This window comes from Pogona vitticeps, chromosome 3 (genome assembly GCF_051106095.1).
Source record: "Pogona vitticeps strain Pit_001003342236 chromosome 3, PviZW2.1, whole genome shotgun sequence".
In the NCBI taxonomy this organism is placed as follows: Eukaryota; Metazoa; Chordata; class Lepidosauria; order Squamata; family Agamidae; genus Pogona; species Pogona vitticeps.
The window spans coordinates 263,621,125-263,640,918 of NC_135785.1; the positions used below are offsets into that span (position 1 = coordinate 263,621,125).

Consider the following 19,794-nt stretch of genomic DNA (forward strand, 5'->3'; position numbering starts at 1 on the left):
CATAGCGACGTTAATCCGTTCCGGATTAATCGTCGCTATGAGGAAACATCGCTAAACGGAACGGAAAAAGCATTGGGTTCCTATGGAGCCCAAACTCACCGTTCAGCGAAGTTCCTCCATAGCACCGCCATTTTCGCGTCCTCGGTAAGCGAGGGAAGGGTGCGAAAACACTTGCGGCGGCCATTTTGGGTGCCCGGTGGCCATTTTGGAACCGCCGATCAGCTGTTTAAAAAACCATCGCAATGCGATGTTTTACCCATTAAAACATCACAATGCGATCATCTTCGAAAAGGCACAACCCAAAAGGACAGGAGGATAGGAAAGGTTGGTGGGGCTGGAGAAAAACAGGAAAAAAAACTGCCGTGGTCTCAACTATCTGGGTGGACGCTTAGGACACATCCAGGCAAGGGGACATTGGAGTTGCCAGAAGGTGCTTGTGTTCAGTGCGATCTGTTGCATCTCTCACTTGAGCGATCTTTCCGTTCCCATTGATTGCTCCTTTTCAGAGCCCTGCGGAGGGTTTTCTCTCTCTTAGACATACAAAATCACACATTCTGCTGTTATAGTAGGTGCCCTGCTGTATATAAATAGAGCCTCTCGTTTATGTTTTTAATTACTTCCCCTTTGCTGGGATCGTGAACATCTTAAGACGTTCATTTAGGAGCGCTTCCCAGTTAAATTGTCAGCCGTGAAAGTGTTTGTGAAGAAGTCCTCCGAGGGCCCCCCTTCTCCGAATTGTTCGGCTGCGAGTGGAAGCAGTTTTCTTCTAAGAAACTTTCTCTTCCTGTTTCAAGAAGCAAGCCCTTCATGTTCCTGTCTGTGGGGCCGAGGAAGCAGCTGGAGCCCTCCGCGCTTCCTGCTCGGAGCAGTTGTGTTGACTGTGGAGCTGTTCATGCTCCGGCCGCCTGCGGGGGCACGTGCTGCCTTTGTGTTTTGGTCTGCGGGAAGCACGTGGAAACTTTGGATTGGCTGATAAGGAGGAATACGCTTTCTTGGCAGGAAAGTTCAGTTCCAGGCGCTCGGGAGTTGCTATGCCTTTGTACTGTATTGCTCGCTTTGCGGTTATGTTCTGTACTTGCGGTCGTTTGGCTGGGTAACTCATTTTGCTTGCATAAATAAGCGTCTTCTGACCTTTGGCTGAATCCAGATTTGTTCCGGAACTGTGAAGGTTCTTGTGGATATTTGCTTGTTAGTGTTCTGCTAATTCTTTCTCATTTCTATTTTGAGTTCGGAAAACTGGTTGCAGGGCTATATTGCTGGCTTTCAATCAAAGCTGACTTGCTCCCTCATCCCACGTTTTTGCATCGATGGCTAGAGATGAGACGAAGGTGGGCTAGCCTACATTTGTCACTCTGTGGAGCCACAAACTGTGTAGGCATCGTTCTGTCTCGAAAGACAATGGTCACATGCTCTGAATGGAGGACTTGGAAGAGAGTCTAGTGTGGCTGAGAAGGCCAATTCGAGAGTGACAGTCCCTTCCACACAGAAGACAAATACAATCTGTACCCCATCTAGCTCTCTTCCACATTGAAGACAAATACCATCTGCCCCCTGTCCAGCTCCTTGATTTTGCTGGTTTCGGGACGGCCTCTTGGCCTCGGCCTGCTGGACAAGAGTCTCTTCAAATTGGGAGAGGCCATGATACACCGCCTACCTCCAGGCTGAACGCTCAGACGTCGAGGTTTCCCATCTGTTGAGGTCAATTCCTAAGGCCTTCACATCCCGCTTGCAGGATTCCTTGGATCGCAACTGTGGTCTCCCTCTGGGACGATTTCCCTGCACTCATTCTCCATACAGGAGGTCTTTTGGAATCTGACCATCAGCCATTCTCACGGCATGCCCGAGCCAACGTAGATGTCGCTGTTTCAGTAATATATATGTACATGATAAAAAATTCCAGCTCATTCCAGGACTACTCTGTTTGGAACTTTGTCCTGCCAGGTGATACCAAAAATCCGTCGGAGGCAACGCATATGGAAGGTGTTCAGCTTCCTCTCCTGCCATGCACAAAGGGTCCAGGACTCACTTCAGTCCAGGAGTGTACTCAGCCACAACCTGCAGACCAAGAAAAGGACCTGCCTGCCTTTTCTACCTCCCACTGATTCCAGGGAAAGAACAGGACCAAATATCATCTGCCTGCAGGCGGGCCCCCCTCCCTGCATTCCCAAGCCGACTCTCTAGCAGCTTCACATCAGCATCAAAGAGCAATGAGGGGCAATGAGCCTCTCTTACGACCTTCTCAAGCTTAAATATCCCGGGGACTGAGAAGGGCTGCTGTCAGGAGGTGGTTTTTTACAAAGGGTCGACCCTTGTCTTGCTGTGTCCCCAACTCTAGCCATGGCCAACCTCCAGGGCAATCCGCATGTATGCATTTCAGATCTCTCTCGTTCTCTTTCCCTGTTTGACTGGAACAAGTCGGCCACGAGAGTGACTGATCTACGGGTGCTCCCATCCGGCTGAGGCCCGATTGCCGTGGTTTAGGAAATGGGTTTCATCCAGACACGCTTGCAGTTTGTTGACTGCCAGCTGATCCACCGCGTTGTCCTCAAAGAGGATGTTAGTGAACCAGGGAGTGACTGTCGAAAACCTCAGGGTGCAGGAAAAGTTCTCATGGTGCTACTCCTGGCAGGCCAGGGATTCGAGCGCATGAGCGTCTCCCTAAGAGCTCTGTGGGTCTTTATAAACCTCTAGGGGAAATATCAGAAGCCTGTGTTCATCGCAGCTGGCATTTATCCTGTTTAAGGGTTAATTCCAGAATTAAACCAGAGAATATTTCATGGTTGCAATAAACTCAGGCAACACCAGCTTCTCCTAATTCTACAAGTTTTTAAAAACCTATATGGCTTCTTTGTTCCCTAAGCACAAAAATGAATCAGCATTGTTGTAAAACATCTGAAAGTCTTACAGCTTTGAAAATTTAAAAGCAAAAATGCTTTAAAATATATGAAAAACTTACTTATTCATTTAATATGCTAGCTTTTTCCCCATAGGGGTACCCAAGGCAGCTGGCTCACAACAATTAAACATAAAACCATAATAACAAGTTAAAAATGCCCAATAAAACTCTATATTAAAAAACCATTAAAGATTGGTCAGGATTAAAAACAATTTGGGGAAAAGGTTTAAAAAGCAGCAAGCAAATACTTAAGTCAGAATTCAATCCATGGGATGGGAGCATAAAAAAAGGACAGTAAAATGCCAAAAATGATGTTTTAGTTGCATTCTAAAAATTCAAGTGTTTATAGCCTGAAAAGGCACATTTAAAAAAAACGAAAGGCAGAGAATACATCTCTAAAAATATCAGTTGTTAAAATTAAAAATCTATTACGTGTATTTATTTAAAATATTTTTTACCCCATCTTTCTTCTTAAAAAGGAACCAAGGGTCATTTTATAATGAAAATAAAAGGTGTTATTTAGCCTTTTAGCATATCTAGACACCTATGAAAATTACGGTATTAAGTAATGTTCTCCACCAGCCAAGCCACTTTGTGCTAGTTTGCATCGGTGGAGGGAAATCCATGCAGATTGTTGTTGGAATCTGGTGCATGCGCCGTATTGTGGAGTATCATAACAATGTGTTGGATGTTGCTGTTCCTACCATGGCTTCTTTAGTCATTATTTATAGTCTTTTTTTTCCTTCATTGACTATCAGCAGTCCTTCCTGCAGGTCTAGGGGCCTGGTAGAGCAATGAAAAAAAATTAATATGAAATTCTCTGCACTTTGTGTACAGCTCCAGGGGCCTGCAACTCAGAATCTGGCAGGCTGCCCCTTGATGTTAAAACATCCTTATCTTGCAAAGCCTGGAGGAATTAAGGCTTGCACCTTTAAAGCTTTTGGTGCACCAGAATCTTGGAAGACCAGAGAGTGTAAGCGATCAGTCCTGCATCCTTTCATTATGCTTTGTTGACATTTTGTGAAACAAGTTTAACAGCCAGGAGCGTTATTGTACCCCGACCTTGCTTCACTGGAGAGCTGGCTATTTGTTTTGCAATAACTTTCTATCCTTCAAGCTTCAGTTTTGAAAACACTTTCGCTTTCAAGCCTTTGGGCATGTTTAGACTTGAGAAAAGAAGACTCAAGGCTTCAAATATTTGAAGAGCTGTCGTCCAGAGGAGGGGCAGGATCTGTTCTCCATCATCCCAGAGCGCAGGACATGTCATCATGAGCTCAAGCAACAGGAAGCCAGATTTCGGTTGAATATCAGGAAAAACTTCCTAACTGTTAGAGCAGTACGACAGTGGAACCATTGACCTGGGGAGTTGGCGAATGCTCCAACCCTGGAGGCATTCAAGAGAAATTTTGATCATCACCTGGCAGATACGCTTTGATTTAGATTCCTGCACTGAGCAGGGGGTTGGGCTCCATGGCCTTAGAGGCCCCTTCCATCTTCACTTTTCTGTGAGTCTATGATTTTTCCACACACCTTGTAATTATTTTAACACTTTATACCGGTGGTTCCCAACCTTGAGTCCCCAGATGTTCTTGGATGACAACTTACAGAAATCTTGGTCAGCAGAGCCTAGTGGTAAAGACTTCTGGAAGTCTTCTGGAAGAACATCCGGGGACCTAAGGTTGGGAACCACTGCTCTACACATGCAAAATTTCACTTCTGGACACTCCTTGCTTGACCCTCAGTGCCACCCCATCCAACAGAAAATAACTGATGGTCACTCTCTTAGACCCACCCAACTCCCCTCCAGCTAGCTTTTATTCAAGGTGGTTAAGAAGATAAAACACAAGAGATGACATGCAAAAAAGCTTATTTTCTGTGTCCTGTTGATGTTACTGGTATAATGTTGGACTAGATGGTTGGCGTGGTGGCGCTGCGGGATTAAACCACAGAAGCCTCTGTCCTGCAAGGTCAGAAGACCAGCCGTCGTAAGATCGAATCCATGTGACAGAGGAAGCTCCCATCGCTTGTCCCAGCTCCTGCCAACCTAGCCAGCCGTTCGAAAGCATGTAGAAATGCGAGTAGATAAATAGGGACCACCTTGGTGGGAAGGTCATGGCGTTCCATGTCTAGTCGCGCTGGCCACATGACCACGAAAACTGTCTTCAGGCAAACGCTGGCTCTACGGCTTGGAAACGGGGATGAGCACCACGCCCTAGAGTCGGACACGACTGGAATCAATGTCAAGGGGAACCTTTACCTTTACCTAGATGGTGGAAATCTGGAGGAGGGTTGTCAGCTGGTGGACGTCAGCCATCCATATCGTTGCCGTGAGTTGGGAACCTGATTGTACATATCATTGCAAAGCACCCTGGACGGTCGTTTGCATCCTACATTTCATACCGTATTTTTACTTTTCGAGCACTCCACCAAGTAGTTGTACCTGACGAGGGCAGCCCACGATCATCCAGAAGTCAGCCTGGTTATGTTTCTGTGAAAAAACAGAAGTGCCATGAAATAGTTACCGAAACAGAACAACTCCGTCCCTTAACGAAACCCAGCTAAATCCAAGTTGCAGTCAGCATTGACAATGAAAAAGGCTGCGTAGTGCGGAGTTACGGAGGATCGGATCAGCATGCGAACGGGCCGGTCAGCAGTCTCGTGACCGAGATTTGTGCTGGCCAAGGGGCCAGGCAGGCGCTTGATCAGCATTCGGATTTTGAGCTCCTGTCGGGGTTGATCTCATGCTGAGTCAGAGAGGACCCGGCTTACAGGGCATGTGCGAACAGCCACGCCAGGCCGGTGGGAAACGGAAAGGCTGTCTTTCTATTGCAGACCCAAAGTGTGAAGCAGGAACCATGCTAAGGCTTCAGGGGTGTTCAACATGAAATGGGCCCTATTAGAAAGGTGGACGAGGGAATGGAATAGAAAGGAAGGGAAAAGTAGAAAAATGACCAAATTTGATTATTGAAAAAAAAGATTGAAATCGGAGGAAAAGACAGAAAGAAAGAGAACTGTAAGTCAAATATATAAATTATTAATGCAAGCGGAACAGGGTACACAAGGATTAAAAATGCAATGGCAATATGATCTGGATTAAGAAGTACGTAATAGGTGAAGAATGGGATAAAATATGCGATCAAAGAATTATGAAGAACATGTCAGTAAGGATAGAAATGGGCACAAAACTACCAGTTCATGCCGGTTTGTACTTCGGACCAGCAGGTGATTGGCGCTTCCAGGTCCCGCCTCTTCCGGTGGGCACCCACTCAAGAGGCAGCCCCCCCACTTCCCTGCGCCACCAACTCTGGGTGTTGCCTCTGAGTGGGTGCTCACCGGAAGAGGCGGGACCGGGAAGCGCCAATCACCTGTTTGTCTGAAGTACGAACCGGCACGAACTGGTGGTTCGTGCCCATGTCTTATCACTAGATTGGATGACGTTAAGAGGGTGTTAGACACATTCCTGATGGTGCAGAAAGAGATGTAAAATTTCCAAAAATTTCCATTTTTCCCTGAAGAAAACTGTCTCTCCCCCTTCCCCCCACTTTTCCACCCCAAACACTTCTAATGTTTTTCTAGGTGGGAAAAATATTTCCCCTTTGTTTGTTTTTTTCCTGGGGAAAACAATGGGAAATTTCAGTTTTTTCCCCATTTTTTTTTTTTTTGAAAAGTGGGTGTTTTCAAAAATTTTCCATCTGTACACTAGATGTAGAATGGCTTCTAGCTGAAGATGATTTTGCATGTGCACAATTTTATCTCTCTGCCTGCAAGTTGTGCATGACCTGAGGTTGAAGCAGGAACTTTTTAAATCTCTGGCAATGTGCTGGCGACAGCATTTCCATTAAGCTGGTGGAGCCATGGAACAAGATACCGGCCATGGATTTACTGCTTTTCTGCACCCTTGGAAAAAAAAAAAAGAGGCATAAGAGATAAAACACTCTTCAAAACAACGAGGAGGCCCGTCCTTTAAGTACAGATTTAAGACATTATTTGAAAGCAGCTTTTAAGACCAATTTGACACCTGGAAGGCCATGGGGAATCGTAGCCAATTGGCTGTCGGCTGGCAAGGGAAGAGGTTTGGCACCACCATGGCTGGTCCTCAGGCGGAAGTTCCACGGTAGAGCTGCTGCAACCCAAAAAGGCCCTGTCTCACCCTGGACTCCCCTGCTGAGCCCATCAGGATGTCGGGATCCTCAACGGGGCGACAGGTTAAGGAGATGTGGTGGCAGACAAGCCCCTCTGAGATTTTTCAAAGAGATGTCCTGGCCCCAAAGCCATTTAGGGCTTTGTGAATCAAGAACAGCATCTTTCTGAACCAACTTCAAATTCTGACGTGCATCCTGAACCTGAGATATTGGTTCAACTGGTGCTGCTGGTTGTTGATTCCAAATAGCTACCAAACAAAGCGCCATCAGGACAGTTCCAACGGACAGCCATCCATTCAGTGTTTTCTAGCTGTAAAATACTCAGAAGTGGCTTCCCCTATGGAGGATCTTCGCTGGACGAGCAGGTATTTCCCCCCATTGGAAAGCACTGACCGGTTTTCAATGCATTTCAGTGGGTTTCCCCCCCGCTTGATGACGATTTCGCTTAACAGCGATTTGCCTGGAACGCATTATCGTCGTCAAGCGCGGCACCACTGTGCAAGAAAATTGTCTTGATCTAGAGTTCCTGTGTTCTCATGCTTAATCCTTCAAATCATCTTAGTTACTAGGCACAGAAAAGACGCCTACAAGCTTGCTTCCAAGAAACATTTCAAAATCTTCATAGTGTGACCAAGAGAGGTACGACCTATAAGACTGTAACATCATTGTAATTGATATTCAGAACACACGTTAATTAATGTAGCTAGTGCTTCAGTTTGCACCATGCTTTCTGCATAGATTTGATTTTTTTTAAACCTTTCTTCCCAAAATGCAGCTCACAACAGTTTTTCTATTGTTTATGAAGTCTATGCAGATGTACGAATGCACGGGGATCTTGCTTTCTAATTACACCCATGGTCTACATTTCTCTCTCTTTCTTGGGTGTGTGTGTGATTTAAATCAATATGCTTGTGCACGCTGCAAGTTGCCAGCCTGAAATATTTTTCAGGGTTAATGGCGGAATAACAACAAGGTGGCCGGCTCCTTTCATGGGGAAGTCCTGGCACCGAGCACTCCAACACACGGGCTGGACCAGCTCTAAATTATTGTCGAAAAGCACTGTATTGTACCCTCTCCTGATACTGCTGAATAAAGAATCAAAGAGGGCTAAATACGGCTTGTGTGTCTGATGATCAGGGGAGGCCCCACCACCCTCACAGATGCATTTGGTGGGGACATGGGAGAGGGCCTTCCCTGTGGCTGCTCCCAGAGACTTTGGAACTCCCTCCCACTGGAGGCCAGCCTGGCCCCCGTCTTGGCTCTCCTTCCGCAAGCAGATGAAAGACCTTTCTCTTCAGGCAGGCTTTTTTAATTGACTGCCTGCCTGAGTGGGTTTATTGAAATGCACTTGTTTACAATGTGTTTCAGGGCTGATTTTATTTGCTGTTTTCAATAACTTGTTTACTTCTTTCTTAAACTTTTAAATATTGTATATTCCTGTCTTAGCTTTTCAATATCGTCTTTTCAATGATACAAGCTGCCTTGGGTCCTTTTTTGAAAGGTGATAAGGTGGGATAAAAACATTTTAAATGAACAAACAAATCAGGGTATGCCATTGGAATGTGAGCAGGTGTGTGTGTGGGAAAATGTCTCAAAATCAGAGCAAACAGCCGACATCTGTACACGCCGGTTCTGTTTTTGTTTTGCTGCAGGGGATGTATAAATACCTTGAGAAATGCTTTTCAGACTTCAAGCAACGAGGTTTCGTTGTCGGATACGACACCCGAGGCCAGGTGGCCAGCAGCTGTAGCAGCATAAGGTAGGACTTCGGTCCAGGTGGAAAACACTGGTCAGAAGAAAAAGGCCAGTCTCTCCTGTAGAGTCAGATTTTATAATTTGAGGACGAAAAAAGGTGGAAGATATACACTGAAAATAAGACCTAACCTGAAAATAAGCCCTAGTGTGATTTTTCAGGATGCTCGTCATAGAAGCCCTACCCAAAAAATAAGCCCCAGTGAAGTGAAACCCCGACCACCTCCACTCTTGTGCAGCAACCAGAAGAAATTGGCATGACTGTATTTGAATCTATGTAGATGGTTTTATATGACAAAAATGAAACATCCCCTGAAAATAAGCCCCAAAGCGTTTTTTGGAGCAAAAATTAATAGAAGACCCTGTCTTATTTTCGGGGAAACACGGTCGCTGCCTGAAACCGAGTGTTACAGAGAGCCTTGGACCCATTTCTGTTTTCGGTCCCTTGTTCAGACATGTATCTGATGCTTCCCATGGCACTTAGATCTGTCACAGTGGCCTGCCTCTTTTCACCCAGGCAAATGTAAACATCATTTAATGAACCGTTTTATACTCTGATGCTGTTACATCAAAGCTAAAGACATATAAGACCCCAGTATCTGTGGGGGATTAGTTCCAAGCGCCCCCCATGGATGCTGAAAAACATTGAAATAATGAATCCTATACATTGGGACGTGGGTGGCGCTGTGGGTTAAACCGCAGAAGCCTGTGTGCTGCAAGGTCAGAAGACCAGCAGTCGTAAGATCGAATCCACGAGACGGGTGAACTCCCATCGCTCCTCCCAGCTCCTGCCAACCTAGCCGTTCGAAAGCATATAAAAATGAGAGTAGATAAATAGGTACCACCTCGATGGGAAGGTCACGGCATTCCGTGTCTAGTCGTACTGGCCACGTGACCATGGAAACTGTCTACAGACAAATGCTGGCTCTACGGCTTGGAGACGAGGATGAGCGCCGCGCCTGTCCTAGAGTCGGACACGACCGGACTCAATGTCAAGGGGAACATTTACCTTTACTTTTACCTTTACCTTTATACATTGCATGGTCTCTGGCTCCCTCTAGTGCCCAGTTCTTTGAAATAAACCCTAGAAATACAGTGGTGGCTTGCATAACGAGCGCACCGTTTAACGACGAATCCGCATAGCGATCTATTTTTTTAGATCGCTAATGCGATCGCATTGTGATGTTTTAATGGGCAAAACATCCAATTGCGATGATCGGTAAGCGTTTCGCTTACCGATCTTTGCATTGCAATGTTTCTAAAACAGCTGATCAGCGGTTCCAAAATGGCCGCCAGGTGCCCAAAATGGCCACCGCAACCATTTTTGCGCCCTGCCCTTGGTAAAATGGGCGCGAAAATGGCGGCGCTATGGAGGATCTTTGCTGAACGGTGAGTTTGGGCCCCATAGGAACGCATTAAACCAAGTTTAATGCGTTTCTATGGGGTTTTTCGATTCGTTTAGCGATTTCTGCATAGCGACAATTAGTCCGGAACTGATTAACGTCGCTATGCAGGGCACCACTGTACATATAAATACTACATATTTGGGGGTTTTTTTATTTAGTATTTTCAGGCATGGATAAGTGAATCAGTGGACACCGATCCCAGGGATAGGGGAGGTCCTTTTGTCATTTACCCTTCATGCGAAGAAGCTCCTTCTAACCCTCCAAGCCGTTTTGTGACAGAAAGTGGCTTGGTCATTAGGAGAGCTGTGTAAAATAAAAAGTTTCTGCACCTTATTGTATTTTTCTTTTTTTCTCTGGTATCATGCTCAGAATGTTTTCGTGGCTTAGGACTTGGGGGGGGGGAAGTGGCACTGGGCAGTCAGGCCACGTCATCGTTCCTTCTGTTTCGTAGGCTTGCCAAGCTGACGGCGGCTGTCCTGCTGGCTAAGGGCGTCCCGGTCTACTTGTTCTCCAGATACGTGCCGACTCCATTTGTGGTAGGTGCCTGGCGCTTCATTACCTCTCCATTTCTAGGCAGCAGGCTCTAAAAAAAACAGGTGCATTGCGAAATGTTTTGCAACCCAGTTGTGGGACGACTTAAATGAAGATTCTGCATGCTGAGCTGGCTTGCTATAAGGCCAGCATCTTCATGTGCCAATGAAGCTGGGGTGGGCTTCATGGTCTCTTATCAGAGCAAATGTCTGTCCGCCATGCGATTGGTCAGATGATACAGTAAGACGCCTGTATCCATGGGGATCGGTTCCAACCCCCTCTACCGTGGATGCTTTAAAAATGTGAATTACGGAAAACACTATTTCAAGAATGAACCCTATAGATGGCATGCTCTCTGCCTCCCTCAAATGGCTAGTCCTGGGAATGGCTTCATGGAAATATATTTCTCAAGAAAGCGCTATACATAACATGGTCTCTGCCTCCTTCTAGTTATTTATTATATTTATATCCTGCCTGTCTGGTCATTGCGAGCACTCTAGGTGACTTACAGACACGTAATACAACAAAAAATAATAAAAAAAGAGTTATTACATTAAATAGCCAATACTTCAAGATGTGAAAGAAAAAATGAAAGATAAATCACAAAAAAGAGGAAAGAATCAGATATTAACTGGAGGGGAAGGCCTGCCTGAACATCCATGTTTTTAAAAATACCCAGTGAGGAGGCCCTGCGAATCTCTGGGAGCAGATTGTTCCAGAGGCGAGGAGCCACCACCGAGAAGGCCCGGTTTCTTGTTTTTTCTTTCCAGGCCTCCCTCTGCGCCAGGCTCCTCAGCCTCACCTCTTGACTCGCTCGAGTGGCACGGGTAGAACTTGTTGGGAATAGGCGTTCCGCCAAGTATCGAGGCCCTAAACCGTTTAGGGCTTTGTACGTAAACCTGAAGACTTTGAAGTCGATGCGGAACCAAATGGGCAGCCAGTGCAGTGCGGCCAGAGTGGGCGAGATATGTTGGTATTTTCTCGCTCCACTAAGGAGTCTGACCGCCACATTCTGCACCACCTGCACCACTCTAGTGGCCAGATCTAGTGACTTCCTTGTTAGAAATACATATTTATGGAAGGTTTCTTGTAATATATTCACGAAGGCTTTCACGGCCAGGATCTAATGGTGTTTGTGGGTTTTTCGGGCTCTTTGGCCGTGTTCTGAAGGTTGTTCTTCCTGACGTTTCGCTAGTCTCTGTGGCCATGGGCATCTTCAAAGGACAGGAGACGGAACTCTGGCTGTGCTCTGGTGCAGTTTGTGGGATAGTTGAGTATTTATAGCTGTGGGATCAGCTCTTTGTCCTTTTCAGGAGATTGGGTGACTATGGTGATCATCTCTCCCCCTTATCACAATACACCCACAACAAAAAAAAAAAACCACGCTGATCACCATAATTACCTCGTCTCCTGAAGAGGACAAAAAGCTGATCCCACAGCAGCAAATACTCATCCATCCTACAAAACTGCACCAGAGCAGAGACAAGAGTTCTGACTCCTGTCCTCTGAAGATGCCGGCCACAGAGACTAGCAAAACGTTAGGAAGAAAAAACTTAGGAACACAGCCAAACTACCTGGAAAACCCACAACAACCATTTCTTGTAATGGTTTAAATATTTTCAGACCATGAATAAGCAAATCAGTGGATACTGGTCCCGTGGATAAAGGAGTCCTTCTGTATATTCTATAGCTAGTGAGTGTTTTCTGCTAGAGTAGGAATACATTCCTTGTGTCCCTGTTTTAAAGCTGGTCTTGCTGCTGTTTGCAAGTCAGATGTGTTTTATGCCCGCTGAAGTCTTCATGACCCCTTGCAGTAATAATTTATATTCTCATTAGAAATTGAAGAAATAGCACGGTGAAAGAAGAGCATTTACTGGAAAAGCCTGAGGACTATGCCTGCTCTTCTCCAGTTGCTGCTCTTTGTGTCCGTTTACTTCTGAACTCGTGAGAAGTTAAAATCAGGGCTTGTGATTAAGAAAGATGAAGAGACCTGCCATCCCGAGAAGACCTTTGGTCTAGATGGGCGGGGTAGAAACCCAATAGAATAAAATAAATAAAAATAAGTTAAGAAAACTGCCTGGCTGGGCGCTCCCCGCAAACTTCCAGACTCCTGTTCTAGGTTTGCAGCCCTGTGTGCCGTATGGCTTGCTGCTTTTAAAAGTCATCGTCAGGCAGCGTGGAGTGAGGTCTGCACTGATTGCTAGAGTTCAGCCAAAGCCTTGCTTTTGAGATGCCTAAAGTTCCTAGTCCTTGGGGGGCCTGAGCCGACAGCGGAGGAATACACACACAAGACTGTTTGAAAATCCAAGCACCTGGGCAAACTTCTGCCTTATCCCCACGCGCTGCCGTCGTGCAGCTTCTGCGTAACTGCGCTCTCAGAAGGATGCTGAGATCACATTCGTACACCTACGAACGATGGCCTTGAGTTCCCAAACATTTGTAGCAATTGTGTATGGATTTTGCCTGCCAAGAAGAGGCTCCTTCTGGAATGTCTTAAAAAGCCTGCTTTTAGCCTAGCAGCTGTTGCTCATTCAAGGCAGTTATTAGTGACTCTTGATCTTTAAAAAGGTCGTACGGAATGGTGGTTAGTTTATTTTTATTTGCTTTTATTTGCAATCATTCCGAAGCTTCAGTGTTTTACATCCAGTCATCTTAACGTTCTCCTTTTATCAGTTGTATGAATACGTGGCGTGTCTTTTTTCTTTCTTTCTTCCCCTTTCCGAGGGGTGCTTTCAGAACCCCTGGCAAGCTAGAAGAAACATGATTTTTGTCTTGCAGCCCTACGCCGTTCAGCAGCTCGGAGCGGTAGCGGGTGTGATGATCACAGCTTCCCACAACCGGAAGGAAGACAACGGATACAAGGTTTGTGTAGAGAGCTGGTTTCTAACAATGAGAAAGTCTCGAAGGAGAAATGCTTCAATCCGAGGGAGCGCATCGGCCCTTCCCAACCTGATTCGTGCCCAAACAAGGGCACCCGGATTGGTGTTCAACCCAGCCTGTGCTGTTTTGGGAACAGCGTGACCTGGTCCCGGGGGGGCGTCCATGCACCTATCTTGGATCTCCACGAAAACCCCACACTCTCCCCCTTGCAGATCTCCTTGTATCGCAGCTGTGGTCTCCCTCTGGGGCGCTTTCCCTGCACTCATTCTCCATCCAGGAGATCTTTCGGAATCCGACCGTCAGCCATTCTCACGACATGCCCAACAATACCTGTCAATCCTTCTGTAATTTTGATAGACGGTGCCTGATGTTTTTGAATCATTATGGTCATCATCTCAGAACTGTATAGCTGTAAGGGACCCTATAGATCCTCTAGGCTGCCGTGCTATTTATGAGGAAATGGGGCTTTTGGGTGAGAGCCAATGAAAATGCGTGCATTCATTTTCGTGTCTTCTGTTGCTTTCCAGAAGAGAGCTTTGGAAATGCTAAAAGAGGCATCTTGATGAATGAGAGGGACAAAGGCCAATGGCGCTTCCCTCGTTAGTCGCCTTCACTGTCCCCCATATGTACGTTAATTCAACTTGCCTAGATGGTTTAGCAGCCTGCAGGCTGGTTATTCCCCCCTCTCCTTGTCTAGCCGCTGCTGTGGGCCTCCTGTGTGTTGAATATTGATGTGCTAGGAGTGGATGTGCGGCTGCCTAGTGCACAGAGCGAAACGTAAAGGCTGCCTTCTAGAAGAGTCACCGGGGCGCTGAACTCTCCTGACACCCCCACCCCCTCCTGCTTTAGGTGTACTGGGAAAACGGTGCTCAGATCACGTCGCCCCACGATAAGGAGATCCTGAAATGCATCGAAGAGTGCGTTGAGCCCTGGTCGGATTCCTGGAACGAGAATCTGGTGGAGAGCAGCCCTCTGGCCCAGGACCCTCTGCAGCAGATCTGCGCAAGCTACATGGAGGACCTGAAAAAGATCTGTTACCACAGGTGAGGAGCATCCAAAAAAAAAAAAAAAAAAAGGAAACAGGCAAGCATTCCGGTCAAGCGGGTTGGGATGCGCGGGGAGGTTTTGGGTTGAAGAAGGCTGGAGAGATGAGGCAAGGGCTTCCCTGATCGGCCTGGGTTTTACAAGCTGCCCCTTTAATAACTGTGTTGTTTCCCCTGTAGGGAGCTGAATGCAAAGACTCGTCTGAAATTTGTTCACACGTCTTTCCACGGCGTTGGGCATGATTACGTGCAGCTGGCGTTCCAGGCCTTCGGCTTCCAGCCGCCCATTCCGGTCCCCGAACAAAAAGATCCGGATCCAGACTTTTCCACGGTGAAGTGCCCAAACCCAGAAGAAGGGGAATCTGTGCTGGTAAGTGAGTCGGGGGACTTTGGCCCTCCTTTTGCGTGGGCCCACGAGGTTGCCTTTCTTGCACCTGTTGTGGAAGCAGGATGAGGCCTCCTTCCGTCTCGAGAGACGAGGGTCACGTGCTCTGAATAGAAGACTTGGAACAGCATCTGGTGTGGCTGAGGAGGCCATTTCGAGAGGGACCATTCCTTCCACACTGAAGACAAACACAATCTGTCCCCTGCCCAGCTCCCTGATTTTGCTGCTTTCAGGACGGCCTCTTGGCCTCAGCCTGCTGGACAAGGGTCTCTTCAAATTGGGAGAGGCCGTGATGCACCGCCTGCCTCTAGGCTGAGTGCTCAGAGGTCAGGGTTTCCCATCTGTTGAGAAAATCTATTCCTAAGGCCTTCAGATCCCGCTTGCAGATCTCCTTGTATCGCAGCTGGGGTCTCCCTCTGGGGCGATTTCCCTGCACTCATTTTCCATCCAGGAGATCTTTTGGAGTCCGACCATCAGCCATTCTTACAACATGCCCAAGCCAACATAGATGTTGCTGTTTCTGTAATGTATACATGCTATAAATTCCAGCTCGTTCTAGGACTGCTCTATCTGGAACTTGGTCCTGCCAGGTGATACCCAAAATGCATCAGAGGCAACGCATATGGAAGGTGTTCAGCTTCCTCTCCTGCCATGCACAAAGGGTCCAGGACTCACTGCAGGGCAGGACTGTGGCTCTATAGACCTGGATCTTGGTATATCTGCCGTCAACTTTTTATTAAGCCATGCTCTCTTTGTGAGTCCAGAGAACATGGTAGCTGCTTTGCCAATGCGTTTATCCAGCTCGACATCTAGGGAGAGAATGTCAGAGATGGTTGAGCCAAGGTACACAAAGTCATGAACAACCTCCAATTCTTGTGTGGAGATGGTAATCGAGGGAGGTGGATCCACGCCCTGGCCCATGACTTGTGTTTTCTTCAGGCTAATTGTTAGTCCAAAGTCTTGGCAGGCCTTGCTGAAACGATTCATGAGTTGTTGGATGTCTTCAGCAGAGTGGGCAACAATGGCTGCATCATCTGCGAAGAGGAGGTCCCGCATGCATTTCAGTTGGACTTTGGTCTTCGCTCTCAGTCTAGACTAGAGAGATTTTAAAAGGTTAGCTTAGGCGGAATTTGGACTAAAGATGGGCATGAATCACAGTTCGTTTTTCTGGCCGAACAGCTGATCTGTGGTTTTGTGCCCTGCCGCCTCCGGTGGATGCCCAATGGAGGGGGCAGGGGGCCGAACCGCAGATCCACTGTTTTGGCAGGAAACGAACTACACTGAACCTCCAGACCGATGGTTCGTGCCCATCTCTAGTTTGGACCCAATGACCCTTAAGGTCTTGTTTCTACTACTGCAGGATCGACGAATCCTGTAGCCAGAGCACGTTGGCTTTAATCAGAGAGGTTGAATCCGACAGACTGCTTTGCCCTGATTAAAAGGAATCTATGGCTTCTTGCAGGACCTGTCTTTGCGTCTGGCGGAAAAAGAAGGGGCCCGGGTGGTGGTCGCTACCGATCCCGACGCTGACCGGCTTGCTGTGGCGGAACGCCAGGAGAAGTAAGTGGCAGATTCTTCGCTGAAACCCCGGGGGGGGGGGGGAAGGAATTAGAAAGAAAGAAACGAACAAGAACAAGAACCTCGTTCCTGCTCGTGTCTCTTGCGTTGTGCTCTTTGGTCCTTGTGAATCTTTCTGTGCTTAAGTCGATGCGTTTAAATAAACCGGTAAGGTAGGAAAAAGGACCTTTATGTGCTTTGGCACTAAAAATGTAGGTCGCTTCCATTGCTTCAAGTATTTCGGGAATTAAGGTGTTGGAAAGGAGAGTCCAGTCCTCAAATTGCAGTTCGGGCTAAGAGTACGGTAGGACCCTCTTTTTCACTGGATCGGTATCCGCGGACTCACTTATCTGAGACTATTAAATAAAAAAATCCATGGTGTGTTGACTGGAACGAGCCACGAGAGGGAGCCAGAGACCATGTTCTATACCAGTGATGGTGAACCTTTTTGAGCCCAAGTGCCCAAACTGCAACACGGAACCGACTTAATTTATTTCAAAGTGCCAACACTGCAATTAAAATTGAATACTGTGGTGCCTTGCTTAACAGGCGCCCCGTTTAATGAAGAAACCGCATAGTGATTAAGTTTTTGCGATCGCAAAAGCGATCGCATTGCGATGTTCCCTAAGGGAAAAAATCGCTTTGCGATGATCAGCTCGCTGTTTCGCTTACCGATCAAAGCATAGCGATGATTTTCCAACAGTTGATCGGCGGTTCCAAAATGGCCACCACGTTAAAAAAATGGCCGCCCGCTGTGTTTAGGGACGGATTCCTCGCTTACTGGGCAGCGAAAATGACCACCGTATGGAGGATCTTCGCTTTAAGGTGAGTTTTTTCCCCATAGGAACGCATTGAAGGGGTTTCAATGCATTCCTATGGGCTTTTAAAAATCGCATAGCGACGAAATTGCTTTGCAGTGATTTTTGCTGCACAGATTAACGTCGCTATGCGAGACACCACTGTACTGAGTTTTTACTTTAGAAAAAACAACCCTGCAAGAATTAAATGCTTGGGTTTTTTCCTCAGGGGTGGTATTAACAGAGAAATACCAGTCCTCCAACCCCTTTCCCCATCGGATTAGATTAGTAATGGCCACAGTTGCACCCCTCTGCTGGACCACTGCACCAGCAGAGAGGAGTGCCAAAATCCAGGATCGGAGGATGGATAAGTATTTCTCAATGGCAACTTATGGGTCACGTGCCCACAGAGAGGGCTCTGCATGCCAGTTGTGGCATACGTGCCATAGGTTCGCCATCATTGTTCTATACAGTGTCGTGTTCACACCTTCCAGTACTGTTTTCCTACACATCTTGCAGAGTGGCTGGTACTCGTTTATTCCCCCTCCTCTGACTCGCCCTCCTTCACTCTCTTAATTCCCTCCCCCCCCCATTCTAGGGAAGTGGCTGTTCTTTCAGTTCTACTCCGTGTAGAGCCGTTTGCAAATTTGCTCCAGGCGAGTGTGTTTGTGAGTGTTTTCAAGGACCTCCTGAACACATCATCTGTGGCCAAATGCCATTTTCCGGGGAGTAGAAAAAGGTGCCCTGAGCAGGCAGATTGTCCGCTCCTTCCTTGCTTCAGAGAGACAGGAAGGAAGGAAGCCAAGTTTAGGTGGAATATCATGAAAAGCTTCCTAACCGTTCAAGAGTGGGAGGCGGTGAGGGCTCCAACGCTGGAGGCCTTCAAGAGGAAAAAAAAATGGGACAATCCCTCCGCCCGATCTACTTGGATTGGGATTCCTGCCTTGGAACAGGAGGGTTGGACTGGATGGCCTTAGAGGTCCCCTTCCCACTCCACGATTCTAGGATTCTCGTGGCCGTTCCTGTTCCTTTGGCTCTCTCTTGACGCTTGTCCTCCTCTTTCTGCAGCGGCGACTGGAAGGTCTTCAGCGGCAACGAACTGGCAGCTTTGTTCGGCTGGTGGATGTTTACCTGCTGGAAGCAGAACTGTCCCAAAGAGGCCAACGTCAAGGATGTTTACATGATGGCAACCACAGTCTCTTCGAAGATCCTGAAGGCCATTGCGGTCCGGGAAGGGTTTCACTTTGAAGTAAGGGATCCGTAGCGTCTTCTCCCCTCCTTTCCGCCGAACCTCCGCACGCAAGCGTGGAGCCGCACTCTTGGCTCCACTGCAGATGGGCGCCTTTTCTGTCTTTGTGGCTGAGCCCAGATGCACTCTGCGGTTCTTTTTTGCTAGCTCTGGCTGCCCTCTGCAGAGCCTCCGGGAGCCCAGCGGCAGTGCGGCCCCTTCCAGAGAGAATCTGTCCTTCTGCTCCTCTCCGCTTTTCACTTTCAGCCTTCCCTTGCAGTGTGATTGATCTCTTGCATGCCTTTGGTTAACCATTATCCATGACAGTCAGAATCCTGTTGGCTGTTTATGTATGTCTAAGAGAAAACATGGACATGACTACCTTGCTAGCTAGCCACAGTGATTTTCCATATATTCTCTTCCACCCATGTAAGTAACTAGTAAGATTTTGGCCTACTAGCCTTTGCAACATGCATACAGCAATCAATTGGTTTTCTTAAGGTGCCTTTTCTCTTGGTTGAGATGTGGAGTTGGAAAATTGACACACACACACACACACACACACACACACACACACACACACACACACACACACACACACACACACACACACACACACACACACACACACACACACACACACACACACACACACACACACACACACACACACACACACACACACACACCCCCATTATCATCATCATTATTATAGAAAAATGCAAATATAAAATTCTTGGGCAATTCTTTCTGGACTTCCAGGGCCAATTGTTTTTCAGCCAGAGAGCTGTCATGAATGTATCTGTGACCCGTGAGCCCATTTTATAATATGTTTTTAAGAATGGACCTTTTTTTCATCCATGGACTCCAGAAGTGGTCATTCTTTCTCAACCAGCCGTAAGGGCTAGTTTGAGTTAGGGAGACATTGGCCCAACCAATGGAATCTATGACTCCGGTTTCCTCCATTGACAATAATTCCATACCATCAAGTCGCTTCCAAGTTATGGCCACCCGTTTCCAAGGTTTCCTAGGCAGAGAGAGAGAGAGGACTCGGAGGGGGTTTCCCCTTCCTTTCTTCCAGGATTGCCCTGGGACCACCAGTGGCCCGAGGCCACCCCAGCTGGCTCTTCTCTCTGAAGGTGCACCGTGGGGGAATCGAACTCCCAACCTCTGGCTC

General features: G+C 47.3%; 1 protein-coding gene across 1 annotated transcript in view; it reads left to right on the plus strand.

Annotated features, from left to right (window-relative positions):
• Positions 1–19,794, plus strand: part of PGM2L1 (phosphoglucomutase 2 like 1) — a 59,280-nt gene that overhangs the window by 24,755 nt on the left and 14,731 nt on the right. The window contains exons 3-9 of the mRNA XM_020791878.3: positions 8,691–8,797; positions 10,648–10,732; positions 13,506–13,589; positions 14,457–14,650; positions 14,831–15,020; positions 16,498–16,595; positions 18,458–18,638. Of these exons, the coding sequence (XP_020647537.3) occupies positions 8,691–8,797; positions 10,648–10,732; positions 13,506–13,589; positions 14,457–14,650; positions 14,831–15,020; positions 16,498–16,595; positions 18,458–18,638 (939 nt within the window). The remainder of the gene's footprint in view (positions 1–8,690; positions 8,798–10,647; positions 10,733–13,505; positions 13,590–14,456; positions 14,651–14,830; positions 15,021–16,497; positions 16,596–18,457; positions 18,639–19,794) is intronic.